A 20180-nucleotide genomic window follows, 5' to 3' on the forward strand; every position below is an offset into this window, starting at 1 on the left:
ATCTTTTCAACACTTCCAGGGATGGTGATTACATCACTTCCCCAGACAGCCTGCTCCAACTCCTAATCACCTTTTCAGTGAAGAAATTTTTCCTAATATCTTAGTATGTGGTTTTGTTGTCTGACTTAGCTCAAACAGAAAGGTGACTCTACATTCAAGAACAATGTATGATCCGTGGTGTCAGTCAGCATACATTCTCAGCATCAAGGATAAGATTCTTCCAAGGAAAATGGTTAAGGATATTAAGATGCAATACTTCATCTGCAGTCCTGCAGGAAGTTGCTGAGAAGCCTTCCCTTCCACAGAAACCAGGCAGTGCACAGACAGCACCCTCAAATATAAAACCAGAGTAGCTTTCCCTGAATTTCCTCTGACAAGAGAATTGGTTGCAATTGCACCAAACTGCACTGACTCATGAGATTAAAACTCCTTTTGGTGCTTATCTCATTTCTAAACCTGCAAATTTTCTCTGTCTCTTAATGCTAGATAAATTTAATTATCATGCAAATGATAGCAGCTTGCTGCCTGTTACTTGGACAGCAGGTGTGAATTAGGTACACAAGCCCTGATTAAATCCTGGACTCCGGTCCTCTTCAAGAATCACATGAAAATACAGTGGAACAGTTTTCAATTGAATGTGCTGGGGTTTATAACACTAAAGAATAAGCCAAATACCTCCATCCTCTTAATCCCACCAACACCTCGGCCTCCATAATAAGATGCATCCACGGTTGGCCACTTCTTCTTTGGCAATCCATCTTCATCATCTGAGTCCTGTGGGAAACACAGGGAGATATTAATGCTGCTCTCACATAAAAAGCATAAACTGTGGAAAACAGCTGAACATCCTATGGTCCAATCCTTGGATATCTGACTTTGTATATTGTGCTTATTTGCTGACAAAACCCAAGAAAGTCTCTTGTCTCTGCAGCTGCAATTTTAACTAGGAAGCCAGACAGGATTGCCTATTCCTCTGCCCAGGCTGCTTTTATTTACTCAAATATGCATTGAGCTCCAAAATCTCCACTGATTTGTACAGAAAGGCAAAGTATAGATGAATTGTACATATACTGGCTTGCCAGTGTGCTATGCAGAAAATGCAGTGATGAGCTAGCCCAGAGAAATAATTTCTTAATTGCACTTTTAGAACTTAATGTCACCTAACAGAGGAAAAAAAAGTGACCACTGTTGAGTTTTCTAACATGTGCATCTGACTGTTTCCTCATGGCAGCTGTAACCAGTAATTCTACACTATTTGATGCTTTGTGGAGTCTGGCTCAAGTTGTACAATTTGAAAAAGGATTCATACAGGAGCATCTCACAGTTGTTAGGGAGATCAGAACCAGAGGCAATCATAGAGACAAAGATTCTTTTTCTGGAACATGCGAGAGTCTGAATCAGGAATTAACTTCAGGTTCATTTTTCTGTTCTTGCCTAACTAAAAGCTGGCAAATGGTCCTGGTTCAACAAGCCTGGGAACACATCTCTAGCTCTATCATCTTGAGCCAAGAGATGTGACTGGGATCTCTCAGACTCCATATCATTACACCAAGTCAAGGTACCTGAAGGTCCCAGCCTAACACTCTCCAAGTACACACATAGCTGAGGAGAGGGCACAACAAACATCCTACAATATTTCCTTCATTCCTCAAATAACTGTACCTCATGCTTATATGCAGACATGCATGCTATTCTTGGACTGGCCATGCACAGTGCTCTCTTCTACTGTTCCTCAGAACAAGTATGCTTCTAGAAACGCTACCTGAACTTATTTTTTATTTAAAAAAACCCAAAAAATTAACTAAAAAGCCAAATACTATAGAGAGATGTAAATTACTTTTATATCATTAGATGGCATTTTCACAAAATTGCCCTACATGTTTCTATTGGAATGGAAAAGGAATTAAGAGCCCAAAAGACAATAACATCATTTAGAAACCATGCTTTAATTTTTGTTTGTTTGTATTTACCTCTTAGATTATGCCTTGGGTAAAGGTTTTTCAGTGGCCTCTCAGCTACAGTTCAATAGGTCAGTTCCTCCAACAAATTCTTTAGAATGGCCAGGCAAGACCAGAGCTGACATTTGCATTAACAAGTAAGGGGAGTTTGAGTTTGGGGTTTTTATTGTTGTGGTTTGGCTTTTTGGTGTTTGTTTTACCTTTTTTTTTTTTGTTCCTGTTATTTTGTTTTATCCTAAATTAAGAAAATAAATATACAATGAAGGTATTGTGGTTTGTGTTGGGTTTGGTGTTGTTTCAGTAAGCTTTTTTTTTTGAGAGTACAACAAATACACAAATTTTATCCCATTTCATGCCAATCTAAACCAGTACCCAGTCAACTGCATCAGTGTTTTAATATTTGATATCACTGTGAACATGACATCTATTTATGATACTCTGCCTCTTCCATGCAATGTAACACAGATTTGAAGTGTTCATGTCTAACAGCTCTTACTGCTGGCAAGCCTGACTCTAGCAGGACAGAGCCAACAGTAACAGCTGATACTTTTCCAATTGATAAGGGATTTATACCAAATCCCCTACACTGAACACACAGCAAAGCAACGTTAACAGCTATCACATGGAAATCTAATGCTTGTGCTTTAGAACTAGTTTTACACACCTATATTCAGTTTAACAGTAGCAATACTGCACTGTGTCAGCTGCAGGGCAGGCAGGTCACCATACCTAGAGAGCCTAATAAATACTAAATGAAATGAAATTCATCACTCAGTTACAATTATTACAATGCATGATTATTGTAACTCATGCTGGATAAAGACAAGGCCAAGAAAAGGGATGGAAAACATCTGTATTCTGTGTTGTTCCTAGAGGCTTACATCAGTTCATTCTATTTGACTGCATTTTAAATTGCAAAGCATCTGGAATTTCTGCAGGGCTGTGGTGGTCTCTGAAACCTCCTTCAAATGCAGCATGGCTGCAACTGCAGGCTTTGTGATAGCACTGATCACACTAACCCCAGCATGAATTCTGGTGTGCATTCTGAAGTTAAATTGTCACAGTGCTGCTGCTCAGGACAAGTAGCAGGATCACATACACGCTAGTGGTGGCCTCTAGCAGCCTCAAAACAGCAGCTGTGGTTGCCTCCCTACACTCATGCCAAGTTACAGTAAGTTAACAGTAAACTATAAGCTTCTCTTGTGGGTTAGGCAAGTATTTTTCCATTATTTCATTGTCTCTGCCTAGGAAAAAATAAAGGCAGGCATAGGTTTTCTCTGGAGGTGCTTTTATTTGCTACTATTATTTTCATGGAATTAGTATGGTGAAACTAAACTGAGGTCAGGGTCAGTGAGTGACTGTCCCCAAAAGAGCTAAACACAATCCTGCCTCACACAACTCAAAACCTAAATGGAGAAAGGCTAAATGTCCTTCCAAAGGTCACTCTGCAGAAGAGCCACAGCCAGGGCAGGCTTTGTCTCCCCTCCTGCAGCAAAGCCACAAGAATGTGGCCTTTGCTGTCCTTTTTTCCAGCTGCCAGACTGTTCCTTACTACCAGTCTGGGCTAAACTCCTGCTAAGAACAATGGCAGCTTTACTGGGGGAGGGACAGCTGTCAGCACAGCTTGAGAAGCAGAGATTTGCTTACACACCTGTTTGATGCACAGCAGAAAGAACAAAATACCGTAGGAACTGCCGACCTGTGGATTTTTGAGCTATGCAACTGTTTTCACCCTGGATGGAAGCAGTTTTGCTGTATGTCTATAAAGAGGCCAGGAGGCAGAAATAACTGTCCTGACCCAGAGCACTTCCTCTCACAGCCTTTAGGGTGTCATTAGGACACCTACAGGGCTGACATTCCTGGGCAGCATGGCACACTACAGTGGCTGCAGCAGTGCCACAGCTCAGAAATAGCACACTTACAGGCTCTGGAGGTGGTGGTGGAGGTGGCTCCTTGATCACCTGCAGTAAACAAACAATGGAGAAATCTGAGACAACAGTAGGGTTCATCCTTCTCAATACTATGTCCTCCCTGCTTTCTTGCCCGTGTCACAAATGAGTCACTCTGCTTCATCCCTCCCCATTCAATCGTCTCATTAGCCCCATGGAAAATGAGCCCAGATGAGATGAAAAATACCATATAATTACCAAGTTAGTGCAAAGATATTGTTTTAGAATCTGCAGCTCCTCTGAATAAATTAAGAAACCTCAACCAACAAAATGCAAAAAAACCCTAACTCTTGTCTTTAGAGGACCCTAACAGCTTGTGCACACATTAGTAAATCAATTCCATTACACTTTTATGCAGCAGGTTTCAAAGTTGGTCTGAAGGAGGTCTTGATCCCTACAGAAACTTAAGTCACATCCATGAGCTTATTTAAAATTCTCATTCAATTAAAAGTCACATAGGCCTTGAAACAATCAAAAACCCAGACAAGAGTAACTTCAACATGCACTTTAAGCAAATTGTTGAATCAGGGCTTTACAAATGTGGCAGTTTTTTAAAGCAAGGTTAACCACCCACCCCAACACTTTAACTGTGCTTTGGCAGAGAATAGATGAAATCAAGTCAATAGAATAAAAAGAATGTACTTACCACTGTGCAGCAAAGGGGCCAAAACCACCACAGAAGAGCCAGAGCCAGCAGCAGAAAGAGAATCAGAAGAGCAATGAAAAGGATGGTCCCAGTCAGCTGCAAACGAGATGATTATTTCTGAGTTACCTTTATATGTCTCAAAGAAGGCAGGAGTCCTGAAGTTACACACTTAGAGTCAGCTTTCCACACTACAAGGTCTCAGATGCCCTTTCCTTGGGCTGTACTGGGTTCTGAAATGATATTAACTTGAGCTCTGATGTTTAAGCCATTTTTTTTTTTAATATACATTGGGAAATGAAACCTCTTCAATGGTAGACTTCCAAAATGTGAGAAGAGGTTCAATTCACCAGCAACAGAGATCTCAGGGAACAGGAAAAACTTAGCAGGAAACTAGAGGAAAGCCTGGGGCTAGGAAGATGTGGAAGGAGCTTGAAGAAAGGCCTGTCAATCAGGCTGAGGAAGGAGGAATTGGCTAGAGAGGAAGCTGTAAGAGATTTTCAAAGGATAGGTGGAAGGATAATGGGAAAAAAGCCAAATTCCAAAAGTGATTTCTATGTGATAAAGTCCATGAGATTCACCTTATTATACTGAAACTTGCTGAATTTCCATGACACCAGAAGCTGATGCTTAGCCCCTTCTTACAACAGGGATTTCCTTCACTATTCTAAGTGCATTTGTTTTCTCCTCAGACAATGAAAAGGCTGAGGGTGGAAAGCACCAGCTGGTAAGAGCTTTGCCAAGTCTGGGTGAGATCCTGAATGCCTGACCTAGGTGGTACCTAGTTCTCTCTCAGGCCAATTCCTAGAGCTGCCAGGACTGACACATTCAATATGGGACTAACACAAACACAGCTCCTACTCCATGCTTTTAAACAGGTCACCCAGTATCCCACATCTGAGTCACAGCATTGCCATTCCTACTCTGCTCTGTGGCTTTTCATTAACAATGCAACAAACCCACCTGTGTTAGGATATGCTGTTTGCCTCCCCTTCATTTGGCCAGGGAGCAGCTGGATAGCCCAAAAATGTGCCAAGCTCCCTGCTCAAACAAGTCCTGTTTGAGGACACAGTACCCAGCTGCAGTTCAGTGCTAAGCCCCCCTCTCTGTCCCTCCCATGGCCCCATGTACAACTAATGCATCTGGAAAGCAGATACTCAAAGAGAAATGAATTCTCAGTCAAGCCAGTTTGCTGAGAAAAGGGTGAGTAAAAATCAAGCATAACTTTAAGAAATATTGCTGCACTCCTTAAAAACAAATCCAAGCACAGTAGCAATGCAGTACCACTGCTACTATTACTCCAAACACACATTACCTCCTTGTTTTGTAGCCTTTGTTTCCAGACATTGCTTTTCCTGTGCTAACTGCACATATAAATTGCTGAGACATTTGCCAGCAGTAGCTCAGGAGCTGCTGGCAGCAAGAAGCTAAAGAGTCTTCTTTTAATGATCTTAATGATACAAAGCTCCGTAGTGAAGCTGGACTTTGAAAAGAAAATAGCAGACTTCATGCAGCTGAACAGAAATAAGCACGGGGATCACACAGAGGCTTTTGGATTATAGTGAAGATACTTACTGTACAGAAAAGACAGAAGGACCAGCTGGGGAGGAGAGCTGAGCAGGCCAGCTGACTGCCACCCACAGAAAAGGAAACAGGAGGGGAAAGGAAATGGAGGGAGTCTCTAAAACAAGAAGAGTGAAATGCATGAAATTAAGACAAAGTTGGAAACTGAACTGCCAACCTAGCTGCTTATAGGACAGAACAGGAGTGAGACAGTATTTTTCTATCAGCTGCAAATCAGGCTTCCTGCCTCCTTCACATTCAATCTGCAAGAGGCTGGTCAAAAACTGTCAGATTGACATGACTGAAGATTGGATTCCTCTTTTTATCCTAAGGCTACCAAAAGGAAAAGCTTCTTCCATCCATGCTCTGGCCTTTAGGAACCCTGGTTAGGGTTGACACTTCAGTCTTCATCAGAAATAAATTACATATGGGTAACTAAATGCATCAGTTAACACTTGTGTTTCACTGCAGACTTGAAAGGTTTTATGGTACCTGAGGTAAAAGAGTGGAATGAAATGTGAAAATATCAGTCCTCAGTATGGAAAATTTGGAAGAAAGTTTTAGCAAAATAGAAATAATCCCATAAAGAAACAAACACATCTCTGCTGTATTGTGTCCCTACAACCCAGGCTGTTCAGCATTCTGGTGTGATATTTCCCACCCTCATTGCTGCAAACATCAGAAAATTAGATTTACAAGTTCCAGTCGCCTCTATCTGCATTCCTGCCCTCCTGTTCTCCAGCTGTCAAAATGGCTAACAATGATTACAAACCAATATGACAGCATTTGGCATAGGCTATAAAAGTCCTTTTGACACTAATAACAATGATACAAACTGCTATCAGGTACTTCAGCCAACTTGATTTAGACCACAAGCACAAGGTCACATATTTAATTACTGTACTTGCTCACACCAGCTATCAGCACTGCCTATTTTTACCCCAAGGCAAGAAAGACAACTCTGTATCTATTAGTCAGTTTCCTAGTTTTGTTTATTTTATTCTAAAAATCAGATTTTGATAAAGGATCACTTCTAGCTGTTTGTCCCTGACACTCTACCTGGTCTTTTTGACCACATGATGCAGGACAGGCATCGCTGTCCTTTCTCTCTGTGGCCTTTCCAGATAGTAGTCCAAATAGTTGTGCCTTTTACCCTAAATCCCCTCAGGGACCCCAAGGCTCAACAGTGTTGCTCCCTGATGCTCCTGTGATCATTTTCTCAGGTCTCCTTCTTTAAGATCCTAGTTTTGAGGATCTCTCTCCCGAGGTAGGAATGGGCAGGGTGCCTCTTACTCTAATTTTTTACTCAGAAAATCTATTATGATCTCTCCACCATCCATAACAATTTGACCTTAAGTAGCCCTGGTTATTTTCCCAAGAGCTGCTGGGATCAGTCAGTAGCAGGTCAGGCTCACTCAAGGAGGCTTTGCCTGGAGACCAACCATTTCTTTCCAGGGTCTCATGGTTCCTCTGTCAAGCCCCATTGGAGTTACTCACACAATGTGTGCTGGTGATGCTGACAGAGCTGGAGATGAACGTTAGCCCGTTGTTCATGCTGACTTGTAGGAAAACCACCCTAGAGCACAAAACAGATACATTTATTTTTAGTGTCATCTTTACACCCATTGTTACCTTTATTCTGTTTCTGTTTTAACCACTGGTTTATGAGCCTGCATAGATTTTGGGTCCTGTTGAGTCTGGGCATTTTCATGGCCTCAGGCACTCACCTGCATTTGCCTCCCTGCTCACCCAGGAGCCAACCTTTTTATGTTACCTTAGTTGAGCTGGGACATATGCTTTTTATTAAAAAACTCCCATCCCACCTGGGGCAAAGAGCACCAGGACACTGAGTCATAACAGAATGCCTCAGACAATAGCAATACTACTGAACATAGCTCAAGAAACTTTAAGACTTTTTTATTTATTTAAAGAAACCCTTCTGCCAATGAATCAGAGTGTGTTCTTTTGTTTCCAAGCAAATCCAGAACACCTGCACTGAGATCAAGAAGCGTAAAAACACTGAAATGCCAGTGAAATTCAAGAAGAATCTTCCCTAGCCATTCTCCAATATCAGAAAAAAAAATAAAGTAATAATAAAAAAAAAATTACAGGGGAGAAAAAAATTAAAGTAATAATAAAAAAATCTTACAAAACCCCACCAAATTAATTTCCTTCACCTACAAATACAAAAGGCAAGGGAAGCATTCACCCATAGCCCCAGTAGAGCATTTAAGCACCCACAAGATCACTTAGGGAAAAGGTAGGTAGGACATTGTGCCATGTCTCCCAGAAGTCTACAGGATTAAAAAGGCTGAAAAATATCAACACTAGACACAGCAGAGCAAAATACAGGAAGCAACATATGCAATAACAACAAAGATATTCAAAGCAAGCATCTCCTTTCCATCAAAATTAAATGTAATTGTCTTGAATGTAATGAACTGTCTTGAAACAGTCTTTGGTCTGAAACAACAGGATATAGGAAGAGAGGAGGAATCACCATTCTGTGATTCTATGATGTGAGGCCATGGTCCAAGAAGACTTTTGGTTGAACTGTGCTGAAGACCCAACATTGAATAGAGTTATGTTGGCTCATATTAGGAAAGGATTTGGTGCAAAGGAGATGGCTGCAATATGACACACACACACACAAATTTATGACATCTTCACCCAGAAGTCCACCTTCTCAACACATGCTGGAATGCAATACTCACTGTCCAGCATCTTCTATCACTGGGGCAGGGCAAAGCAAGTATGTATCATGAACATAAGTTGGCTTTTCATCTGAAAGGAAATGGAGATAACTCTCAGGGATGAAAAAATTAAACTGTTTCAAGCAGACCACCCCCTTGGGAAGTGCTGACACCAACAACAGCCACAGATGAACTCAATATATCGGCAAGTACCAATACTCCCCAATGGTGCTGATTACAAATCCAAGTACTAGAATAACCATTCATGTTTATGCCAACATGATGCTATCAGGCTAGAGATACCACAGCTAAGAATTGGACATTTATCTCTCTTCCTGACAGCAGTGATCAGCCATTTGGAATTCAGCTTTGAGCACTTTTTATCATGTCTATCTGAAAATTATGTGCAACCTCTACTCACACTGAATAGTCCTCAAGTTACCCAAGGGCTCAAAATTTTAGTGTTCAATTTTTGTCTACCTATGTTCAAATACACACAAGAAAAGAATCCCACTGTCTGAGCCTAAGGAAAAGGAAGGAGAGGGATGGGGTGGAGCTGAAATGGAAAAATACTGGTGTGGGGGGGGAACCAAACCCAAGAGATGGTTGGTCATTTACAGGAAACAGGCAGAGAGGGTCCATGACTGATGTTATAATGAGGATGTGCTCTGCACGAGCTGCTTCTTCTGGACCCATCCCCTCTGTGGCAGCATCATCTGTAAACAGCCCATGTATGGTTATAAGGGTTTGGTGCAGGCAGGGTGAAACACAAGGGCACACATCTTCCCACCTAAGGAGGAAGCATTCCACTGCTCCAAGATCCAGCAGTGGTAATCCTGACACTTGCAAAAGTCACATCCAGAAAGCCAAGTCCTATGAATACAGACAGGAGGCCCAGCAGTAATCCTGCACTGCCACTCCACCAAAAGTGTGTAAGCTGAGGCACAAGGGCAGACACACCACTCCAGTGACTGCAGCTTAGTTCTGAATGGCCAGCAAACAGCTGTGCTGCCAGCCTGGAGAAAGAGTGGTCTACCCAAGGGAATAAAGGGCTGATAAAGGCTGCCATCGTATTTATACTCTTGAGGCTTGTTTACTCTTTATGTAGGAAAAAAATTAACTCAAGCAACAACAGATGTAAGAATTGTTCCTTCATGCTTCACCCACTTCAAGCACACCTGAAGACAGAACTCATTTCCCTTCCATGCAGAGATAAGGGAATGGAAATCAGTGATATGTTTTAGGGAGGGAAAAAAAAGGCATCACAGATCAGTATCTCATCACAACATCTGTTGCAGATTTAACCCAAAGAAAACAGCATGGATTTGGAATGGAATCAGAGTAACTTTCCTCCTGAGTATTTCCAGGCCCAGGTGAGCACTCACTGTGTGAAGCCCAGTCAAGCTGCTAATGATTGGGGTCAGGGAAGAAAAAGCAAAGAGTCTGTCTAACTGATAAACCACAAAAAACAAATCCTGGTTAAAGCATATCTGCAAGTGGAATAAATGCAAGACCACCAGAGCTGTTTGACTGCAGCATCAACATAGACAACTGGGATGGGAAATGAAGGAGCAATTCATGTGTTCCCTCTTGTAACTTAATTCACTGCTTGGGAAGGCACCAGTCTGGCCACGACAGCATATGAAAGCCTCTACTGTGCTCAGGCCACAAGGGCAGCATATACGAAACAGGAGCAGAGGTCCTCCCTCCACACCATATTTCACTCTGCCCAACACACACAGCTTCTCAGGAATGAGAGAGGACTACTGAGAAACTGGGCACTCCACCTTTTTTTGGCCATTCAGTCCTTTGCCTGGTTGCTGAGACAGCAAACAAAAGACCCTGTTCAGCACAACAGTGACAGGGGGTTTCCATGTTACAGTTACTGGGATGGGACCAGCAACTGGTGTCAGAGAGGAGCAGAGTGTGCCTGGGAGGCCTGGCTTTATGGCAATTGTCTCCTGAACTGGTGACTAAAAACTCTGAAAGCCCCACCAGGGGATCAAGATAGCAATATTTCTTTTTACTGCAGATGGACAAGGAAATAGGAGCTTCCATCTTAAAACCTGATCCCCAGTCCTCTCTTGCTGCGTGCAGCACCCACATGGATCACTGCAACAGTGCTAAGGTCACTGTACAGCCCCATGTCCCATGTTAAGTGCTCACTACCCAATGCCCACAGGTCAGTGCATTGAACAAGGATGAATTTCAAGCTCCTTTTAAGTGCACACCTCTACCCCAGCTCCCTCTCACATCTGCTGCAAGGACTCCCCTTAACATGGACGAGAACTGGCCCATGGCCTGCGAGGTGACACAGCCACAGGGGTCACTGCAGTCCTCCAGCCTGCACACTTACTGATAGTAAGGCTGTCATTGAGCTTGAAGCTGCAGAGCACCTGGTCGATATTTCTCGCATGATAAAAGCCGTTGCCTCTCACCACAACTTGAAAGGATTCTATAAGCAAAAATATAAAAGATTTATGATTTATTTATGAGAAATAACTCAAATACAGCTTTTCTGTTCAGAGTGACCCAAATTAAAACATGACAGTTGCTGTTCTCTGCCCTGTGCCTGAAATAAAACATCCCCACAGACACTGCCTCTATTCAGCAGCAATGTCCAAGAGTGCTGCAGTGGCATTAGTGCTTCAGAGTCTTCTCTTTGTCTCAAGTCAGCTCCCACAAGTGTAACACACAACTGTAATACTTTAAAAGTGCCACAGCAAAACTAAGTCTGACTTGACTGATGTCATCTCATGGTTCCTCCATGGCTTTTGGGACCTTTGCTAACCACCTGTACCAGTCCTTCCTCCTAATCTTCATGGCAGATGACTCCAGACTTTCAGCAGAGCTCTGCTCAGGAAGATGCTGACAGAGAGAACTCCAGTCCCAAACCTCCTGTGACTCAAAGCTCTAACAACACAACAGTTTGCTATTCTTCCCTCCCTTTACCGTGCACAGGTGAAGCCAAACACACAGCCACAGTCCCCTTTCTGCCAGGGTGAGCCTGAATTGCCAAACTAGGCACAAGATGCACCAGGAAGGGACATGGCAAGGGAAACTTCCCTCTAGGACACAAAAAAGCCATTGTGGCTGCTACACTGACCACAGAGATAAGACCTTTAATGCAGGCAGGTGGAGAGACACGTTACAAATTTGTTCTGTCCACAGCACGCTTTTGAAACTCCCTTTGACACTGCAGAGCAGCAGCCAGCTGACAGCTGAGATTCCTGGCACAAAGCAAGGGCACGAAGCACTCAAGTTGCACTTTCATGCATGAATTTCCTACTTTAACCAAATCCTCCACAGGGCTCTCACACCAGCCTCTGAGCGGCATTTGAGATCAGCCCAATGTAAGGGGTATAACAGCACAACACAGGAATAATTAGTCCTCAAGCTTCACATTGAAAAACATGAATAAATTACATTGTACGCCATGTAGTGAGTAAAACCATGAACAGGTCTACATGCATCATCATTTATATTTTGATGAACATACTAAAAAGGAGAACAAAACAATGTTGGCAGGATTGAGGGGAGCTGTACATGATTTTTAGTGATATAAGATTTGGCTTTTAGCAACATTCCAAGGCACTACCATGTCATTTGTGTCCTTTGGAGGAAGGACTTATTATTGGAACGTACTACATGAGGCCCAAAGGTGGCTGCAATACATTCACAGCCTCATCTGCCTGCACTTCTTATCAAGCTACTGCAAGGCAAGCTAGCACAAGGACGTGGAATTCTCTACTTTTCTGTACAAATAGCTTGTTTCTGTCAGAAACAGTCTCGCTCATTGCCATTATCACTGTATCGAGATCTAACGCAAGTCCAGGTGAATGGGACTGGGGCATTTACAAATTACAATCAGGCACTGGAAATCCACACTCTGGTTTTCATTGTGGTAACTTGCTCTAGAGCAGGGCTCTGAACTGACAAAAGCCACAAGGTATGTGGGAAACAAGAAGGTATTTTGGGAGGAGAAAGTGTCTACTGGAATGCATTTTGAAATAAAACACATGCTTAGGTAACTTGCTAAAGAAAAATTATAAAATTTGAGATCTCAATGAGCACACCAAGAGCCAAATACACAAATCCAGCATCAGAATTTGGCCTCTTTTTAGTGGGAAGAGTTTTACATCCTGGTTCTCACTGGGGGTAATGAGCATTTCTTTAAACAAATGAAAATGTACTGTAGGGTAGATTCATCTGCTTCTTACTCCAACAAGAATCTCGAGTTACTCTTAGTCAGATTTGTGCCTTGAGCCATTCCACATCTAACCCAGCTGCTATACTGAGAATTATGAGCATCCCCTTTTTTGCCAGCAGAGCTGAGAGTCATGACCAGCCCTGAGGGCAACTGGGCCTCTGCCCACCCACCAGAACTACCTGCCTGGGACCCCACACTGGCAGACTTGCTTGTGACCAGCCCACTTCACAGGGGCTTCAAGACCCAGCCAAGATGACAGTTTTTTCCCCATCTCAATTTTATATTTTAAAAGAAGCTTGCGGAAACAAAATTGCACTTAAATTTTTCTTCCCCTTCTCATGAATTAATGGCCTTAAAAGGCAGCAATCACAAAAGCTTAACTGGTGGCTGCTTCAGTGGCTTTAAAAAGATGCCGCAAGTAAGAAAATTTCAACACAAGACACCCAAGGTAAAAGCTACATCTAGAAGTTTAGTGTTGTCAGGATAATTTACCTCTCCTGCCGTTCTTTTCACTGTGACTGCCACTCTGCACAATTGCACAACTGCAGTCAGTTGTGAACAAGTGATTGGGTAGTAACCTGTCCAGCAAGACAAGCTGAAAATATACCAGGGAAACGTAAACAGCTGGTACCTCAGTTGCTCTGGAGCATTAGCATGTTCTGGGTGATGCTCTGTTGAAATGGCTAATTCCATTTAATTTTGCGCCCTGGCTCTGGCTGCGTCCTTTTCCTCCTTAGTTACTGTCAGATCATGGATTGCAGCTTTTGACAAGACAGCGAAGGGAAAAAGGTCAGCACTGAAAGCACCGGGCAGCGCTGGCAGCGAGATGCTGGGTTGGAGCTGGTGTGCACTGGCTGGGCTGTCGGCTCCGCTTCTCTGCCTCTGATGAGAAGCTGACTGCTTGCATCCACACCTGGTACTTGATGTGGTCACTAGGATGCCACATCCAACAAAACCTTTCAATCACGTCTGTGTACCATAAGCATAATCAAAGCAATGATGCTGTCAAACGGGATATGAGGCGCCTCCGATTCTGCACTGATAGCCTGTTTACAGGCTGCATGTCTTGGTTACTTTAAATCAGAGGGAGCAGGAAGGACCCAACTACACTGCTCCATATTGGGGACGATGAATTTGCAGGGTCAAAAAGCATTAAACATCAGATAGCTGTCACCATATGACGAGATCAGTTTGTAACTGGATTTGCCAGATAGCTTTGTCACAGAAAGCCAGAGTCCCAACTGGAATTGTCAACACATACAAATTGTTCCATTAGCATTTCACTAAACCTCTGGCAAGTCAAAAATGAAGCCAAGATCACCAGCAATCACCAACACAGTAGTAACTATGAGAACACTTACAAGGAGTGGCTCAGACCCTGCTTTAAGCCCTGATCATCCCTTGTTTCCACTGAGCCACACAATACCCTCACAATCTCATAGAAAATTGTAAAAATTACTAGCAATGCTAAATAAGGGCTAAACCAATTATCCCCTCCTTGCTCAGATAAGTTTCATACAAAAAGTGTGGACAGACACATTTCAAGGCTGTAAATAGACAAGTATCTTGGCTGGAAAGTGTGATAATACATTGCACTCTCTCCAAAGGTCCTATTTTTCAACCATAATTTTGAAATGAAAATTTCTATTATGTATTTAAACAAACAAACACTCCTAACCTAAATGAGGAGGAATGGTGAATTTCTAGAAAATGTTATGTTCTAATTTCCAGCCAGTGAGTACATCTACCATGCAAATGTATATATATCTTGATGTAGGTTTCAGTGGCTATAGATCTTGACAGAATACATTATCAGTAATTACCTAAATTTAAAATGCATAAAAATTCTGTCATTAATGCGAAAAATAGTGAAGCCTATGAAGTAAAGTCCAAATGAAGCACATTAAAAAAATAAACCACATTACACATAGAGTAGCACTATAGCTGTCCAGTGAACTGAACTCAAGATCTGGATTCACACTACCATGAAAAAGTTGTTTATTCCCAGGATATTCCTTCCAGGAGATAGTGGTGCACAAATCTACACAGATGAACCTCTAGTTCTCATGTTGAAGTAAGTGGGATAATAAAGGATAATAAATCTAAGCACAGATGTAAATGTTTGTAGCCTCATGCTGTAAAACCTCTTGCAGGAGGTAATTACAGCTGTGGCTTGTGATAAATGCTATTGCAGGCCTGATTTTTAGTGCTCAAGGATTTTAATACTTTAAAATAGTGTACATGATGTGGAGCTGCAGCTTTGGCTTCCTCCCCTTTTCAAGCTCCCTGCTGCTACCAGAAAACCTTCAAGCACGTGGAGATTGGGCAGCAAAGCTTCACCATGTGCCAGCCCTTGCTAGGCCAACAGGGACAGAGCAAACCTTAGAACTCAAGTGAAAGAAGCACTGATACCTTGCTGAATCAGCAGCACCACCCAGAAACTGATTCCCCCCAATTGATATTGGTCTTCTTTTAAAGCCACAAAGACAATGAAAAATTCTACAGATGCAAGATGCAAGTAAGGTAACAATATTATTTGAGTTTTTTTGGTTTTATTTTTAGGGCAAACTATTTTTAAAGCGTACTTGTGGAATTTTAATCACATTTGTCAAACTTTTTACCTAGGAAGCTTAGCAAAAATGAAGTAGTTTAAACAAATTATCCTTTGGAAAAAAATTTACTCTTTTTGCTGAAATATATAAATTTTGTTGAAAGAATTTTTTCTTGAGAATTTATTTTCTCAAATATTCCTTAAAAATATTTTCAATGTTCCATTTGAAAAACATTATTTCCAGTTCAACTTTCCCATATTCTTAACATTGTCCCAAACAGTTTCAAGAATACTAAAATCCCTCCTATTGGAACACTCACATTTTTATGTAGTTAAAAGCATTTTTGTTGAACAGGATGGCTTGTAATAAGCTTTGCACAAAAAATTGTCATGTATACAATAAATAATCAAAAATATGACAGTATCATTATGAAATAAAAAGCTTTAAATGTCAAAGCTTTAAAACTGTTTTTTCCTACTCAACTCCACAACATTTTTAAAAGTAAAATCATTGCTTTAAATTTTCTACAGATGAGACTTTACATCTAGTCCACAATAATATACTTAGGAATAATACAAGAGACACAAAGATGTTTTATATTAAGTTGAAATATTCAGGGTTTGATCATATTGAGATTGACACGTGGAAATGAAGAGTGAACAATTTCTCTTCTGTGATACTAAATTTTTCCTGAGTTTCATATTTTATCTGTTTTCAAAGTCAGCTTTCATGCATCATTGCCATTTTTTATGTGCTTCTTTTTACATTGTACAAGGAAATGAACACAAGACACTAACACTAGAGCTAAATAACCATACTGAAAAACTGTACCTTCCAGCAAACTTATGGTGTCACTCTTACTCTGCTGCAATAGCCTCTAAAGTAGAAAAAAAATCAACAAGAGAATTGCTAGCATAAACCAGAACAAATCCAAGTTAAACACACTAGACATGAAAGGCATGAAATTATCAACAACTCCTCTGGGTATCCTTCATGTTTACCATAAAGAATAATTGTTCTTTCAAATAAGTAAAGCATTAGCATTTTGGAAAACACAAGAGGTATCTTGGCCTATGCAGCAAATTGTATTTGGTTCAATAAACCTTAAATTTCTGTAAATGTTTTGCAAAGTCTTGTTCTAACTGCTGACAAGTCCCAGCAGATGCCAGGAATGCAATCTTTCCAGAAATTTGTGAGATATTGCTTTTAGGCCCTGAAATACCTCTGTCAATCTGGCTTTACACTACTTTTCTTGTCTCTCCCTCTCTGATTTTTTTAAAGAATGGTATCCTCAATTGCTCAGTTTTGGTGCCTCTGTCAGCTCTCCAAGCTGGTACTCAGCAACAGCAGCTCCATGCTTATTGTCAGAATGCTTTTCTCAAGATGAGGAGCAACATGAAAGGCTTTAGCCATGGCCTGAGAGGATGCTCTAACACATCCACAGGCTGCAGTACCACATTAGGTACTTACTGACATTTCATCGGTGTCATTCATTTGCCTAACACACAGTTCTTGTGGAAACTTACCTCCTGCACAAACACTGGATGGTTCAGCTGCCAGGATCTCAATGCAAGACTTCTTCAGAATCTGAAAGATTTAGATAAGGGCATTTTTTGGTAACGATTTTATGCTTTATTAATGCAGGGAAGGGCACCCTTTACTGTGTTTCAGAACATCCAACTTACTGAATCAATGGTTCCTCTTAGGGCATAAAAGCCTCCTTTAACTGGAAAAACATGATCGATGCTGTCAGCAATCGTTGACAGCTGCAAAGAAAGACAATCATAAATCATGAGGAAAACAAAATTACAGTGAACAAAACTGGGCCCTTTCATACTTTCTAACAGACATCACAGTGACACGAAATGATTTATGCCCCAAGTGATTAAATAAATGCCTTCATCTGATGCTGTTCCTTGTGCAGTAATGTAACAGAAAAACACAAGAGAAAACAAGCAAGTTACCTGAGTTTCATTGAAATCTTTCACTCCAACACAATAAACAGTAGCTCCAAAGCTTCTGGCTCTGTTGGCCTAAAAAACCCAAGAAGTGCCATTAAGTGCAAAGCCGTATAATCAGTGGAGTCAGCAGTAAATGTGTACAGGTGCTGGCGTTTCAGATGACATAAATTAGTTTGGATAAAGACAGAAGTGACTTACTTCTTGCTCTGCATAATAGAACTGAGCGTCTTGCAGCTCGCCGTCCGTCAGGGCAATGATCACACTGGCGGTCCGAACTCCTGCGTGGGGGACAGTCAACAACAGATTGCACACACATGGCACAAGATTCAGCAATGGAAAAAACCTCTGGAGTGAGGCAATCCTTTCTACTGACAAATAAATACAAAGCCCTAAGCCAGACTCTCAGCCTGGTCTGTACGGACTTGGTGAGACACCAGCTGAAGGCCAGATGCAAGGCTTGCAACGAGCCTGAGCACCTTCACACCACAGCATCACTGCAGGGGAAGTGCTGCTCTAACCAGGTCCACAACACCAGCTTTTCTGTTCTGAATAAAATAGAGCAGCTACCAAGATTACAGACACGTGGAGAACTGACAAAATGGGTTTGCAGAGAAGGAGAGGTTTCCCCTCTTCTCTTGACAAACTTGTTTCTACATAAACATTGTCCAGAGACTGTGGTAAGAGATACTTCTGCAAAAGGATCTTTCCTGCCATCCTACCTTTCCCTCCAGCAGGCTCTGAAAGAGCAACCCCACTGAACGTGGCATGAAATGGGCTTCTACAGGGAGGTCAGTCCTACAGCTCCCAAGCAACAAGAACTTCCGGTGAAATTCATAGGATTCTGAGCACGTGGAAACCTTAAGATCAGGTTCATTAGGGAAAAAATCACGTATTGTGATACATTTCATATCCCATCTAAACTTAAGTGAAAAGGTTGCATAGACTGCAGAGATGTATATATGTAATGCAGTATAGAAAACAATGCTACCTAAAAAAACGCAACCAGTTAACACAGTGAAACCAACTTAATATTCAAACTATGGTTCAACCAACCATTCTGAGTCCACGGTTCTTAAGCAGAGTAACAAATACACATGCATGTTACTTTCAGGCAAGTATTTGTTATCTTTTCAAAATAATCTGTTACAATTTCAAGTGTCTTCCTCCATACTGTCTGAAATTACAGACTGATTAGTTCTGACAGGTTTCTTATGCCACACAGTCCTTCCCATGCCATGTCAGACACAGACATAAATCTTAAAAAAATGACCTGCAACTTGGGGGAAAAAAAATAGCTTGGATTCCTTTTTTTTTTTGTGCCCAGAACCCTTGAAATATGCTTAAAAAACTGGAGATCTTATTTTGTTTTCTTTTCAATGCTTGTTTCTTCCCAGGTAGCTTAGCTTCTAGATCCAGATCTCATCTACTCTTTTTCCTTCCTAATTCAATTTACAGAATACTTGATTAGTTCTTAGCAATTAGAATTGTTTTCAGTTGGACACTTCAGGACTCCTGATTTTACTGGCAGAAATGCTGCAACACTGTGCAGAGCTGCTGCTCCTACACTCGCAGTCTATTTTAATAAAAAGGCACTGACCCGTTTCTCCATCTTCCTAAGAGACCATGAGCCCACAAAAGAGAACAACCTCACACCAGGGTATGATCTAAGCAAGTCTTGTTAACTAACTAGGTCTTCTTTTGACACAAACAAAAACTACAAATACACTTTCCTCTCAAAATTTAGTGAAAATGCACATTTTAGCAACTCAGAATCTGAACACAAATCATTCACACTGATGCAAAACTCTCATTCACACCTGCACTAGTAAGAACAAGGATATGGGACCACAAAGCAGAGAGGGCTGAGTGCATCAGGACAGAAAGGACCAGTAAAATGTGGGAACTGCTGTCTGCTGGGTGCAAGACCGGCAGCTCTGGCTGCTATGGTTTGGTCTGCATTCTGCAATGGCCAGATCTGGGAACATACTGGTCTTCTCTGATCTCAATAAACCATGAATCACCCATTTAGGAGTAGGGCAGCAGTCAAAATGGAATGTGGTGTTGCATAATAGCCCTCCTTCTCCAGTACTTCTGTCAGAGGGTTTACTGCAGGTCACAAAAAGAACCATAATCCCGTCTCCTCAATGCAGACATTAACATGAACACTGCACAGCACATACCTCCATAGGTCTCATGGTAAATCTGCTCATTTGCCTGCAATGAAGTGCAGAACATGGTTAGCTCATAAGAATACCAGCAGCTAAGTTTCTAGGTGTAAAACAAAGAAAGTAGGTACTGTGATGTGTACCCTTTTAAATCCTTCATGCATGAACGTGTCTCCTCCAGGCAATTCTTCCTTAAGAACGTCGAGCCCTCGTCTTATGGCTTCCCTTTGGATTGAAAAAAAACCAAACACAAATAAACAATACAAAGAAAAAGCATCCCAGGAGAACATTTTATTAGAAGTTATTTTTTCTTTTGTTGAGATATTCCTGTACCACAGTTAGATTATGCAGCCTGTCAATCAATTGCACAGAGTGCATACACATCAGCTGGAACACTGGCTGAACCAAGATTTTTTTCAAAGTCCACAATTTATCACCCAAACACCCATGGGGGCACAAAACCAGACACTGGGTACAGCATCAGGG

At 41.6% G+C, this 20180-nt stretch overlaps 1 protein-coding gene across 1 annotated transcript in view; it reads right to left on the minus strand.

Moving 5' to 3' along the window:
- The window catches only part of ANTXRL (ANTXR like), a 56254-nt gene that overhangs the window by 22407 nt on the left and 13667 nt on the right, over positions 1 to 20180 (minus strand). The window contains exons 4-15 of the mRNA XM_036386024.2: positions 19838 to 19919; positions 19710 to 19743; positions 17728 to 17807; positions 17533 to 17601; positions 17254 to 17334; positions 17095 to 17155; positions 11163 to 11261; positions 8828 to 8897; positions 7611 to 7689; positions 4554 to 4649; positions 3881 to 3919; positions 676 to 774 (exon numbers count right to left, since the gene is read on the minus strand). Of these exons, the coding sequence (XP_036241917.1) occupies positions 676 to 774; positions 3881 to 3919; positions 4554 to 4649; positions 7611 to 7689; positions 8828 to 8897; positions 11163 to 11261; positions 17095 to 17155; positions 17254 to 17334; positions 17533 to 17601; positions 17728 to 17807; positions 19710 to 19743; positions 19838 to 19919 (889 nt within the window). The remainder of the gene's footprint in view (positions 1 to 675; positions 775 to 3880; positions 3920 to 4553; positions 4650 to 7610; positions 7690 to 8827; positions 8898 to 11162; positions 11262 to 17094; positions 17156 to 17253; positions 17335 to 17532; positions 17602 to 17727; positions 17808 to 19709; positions 19744 to 19837; positions 19920 to 20180) is intronic.

The sequence above is a fragment of the Molothrus ater genome, chromosome 8 (assembly GCF_012460135.2).
Source record: "Molothrus ater isolate BHLD 08-10-18 breed brown headed cowbird chromosome 8, BPBGC_Mater_1.1, whole genome shotgun sequence".
Classification (NCBI taxonomy): domain Eukaryota; kingdom Metazoa; phylum Chordata; class Aves; order Passeriformes; family Icteridae; genus Molothrus; species Molothrus ater.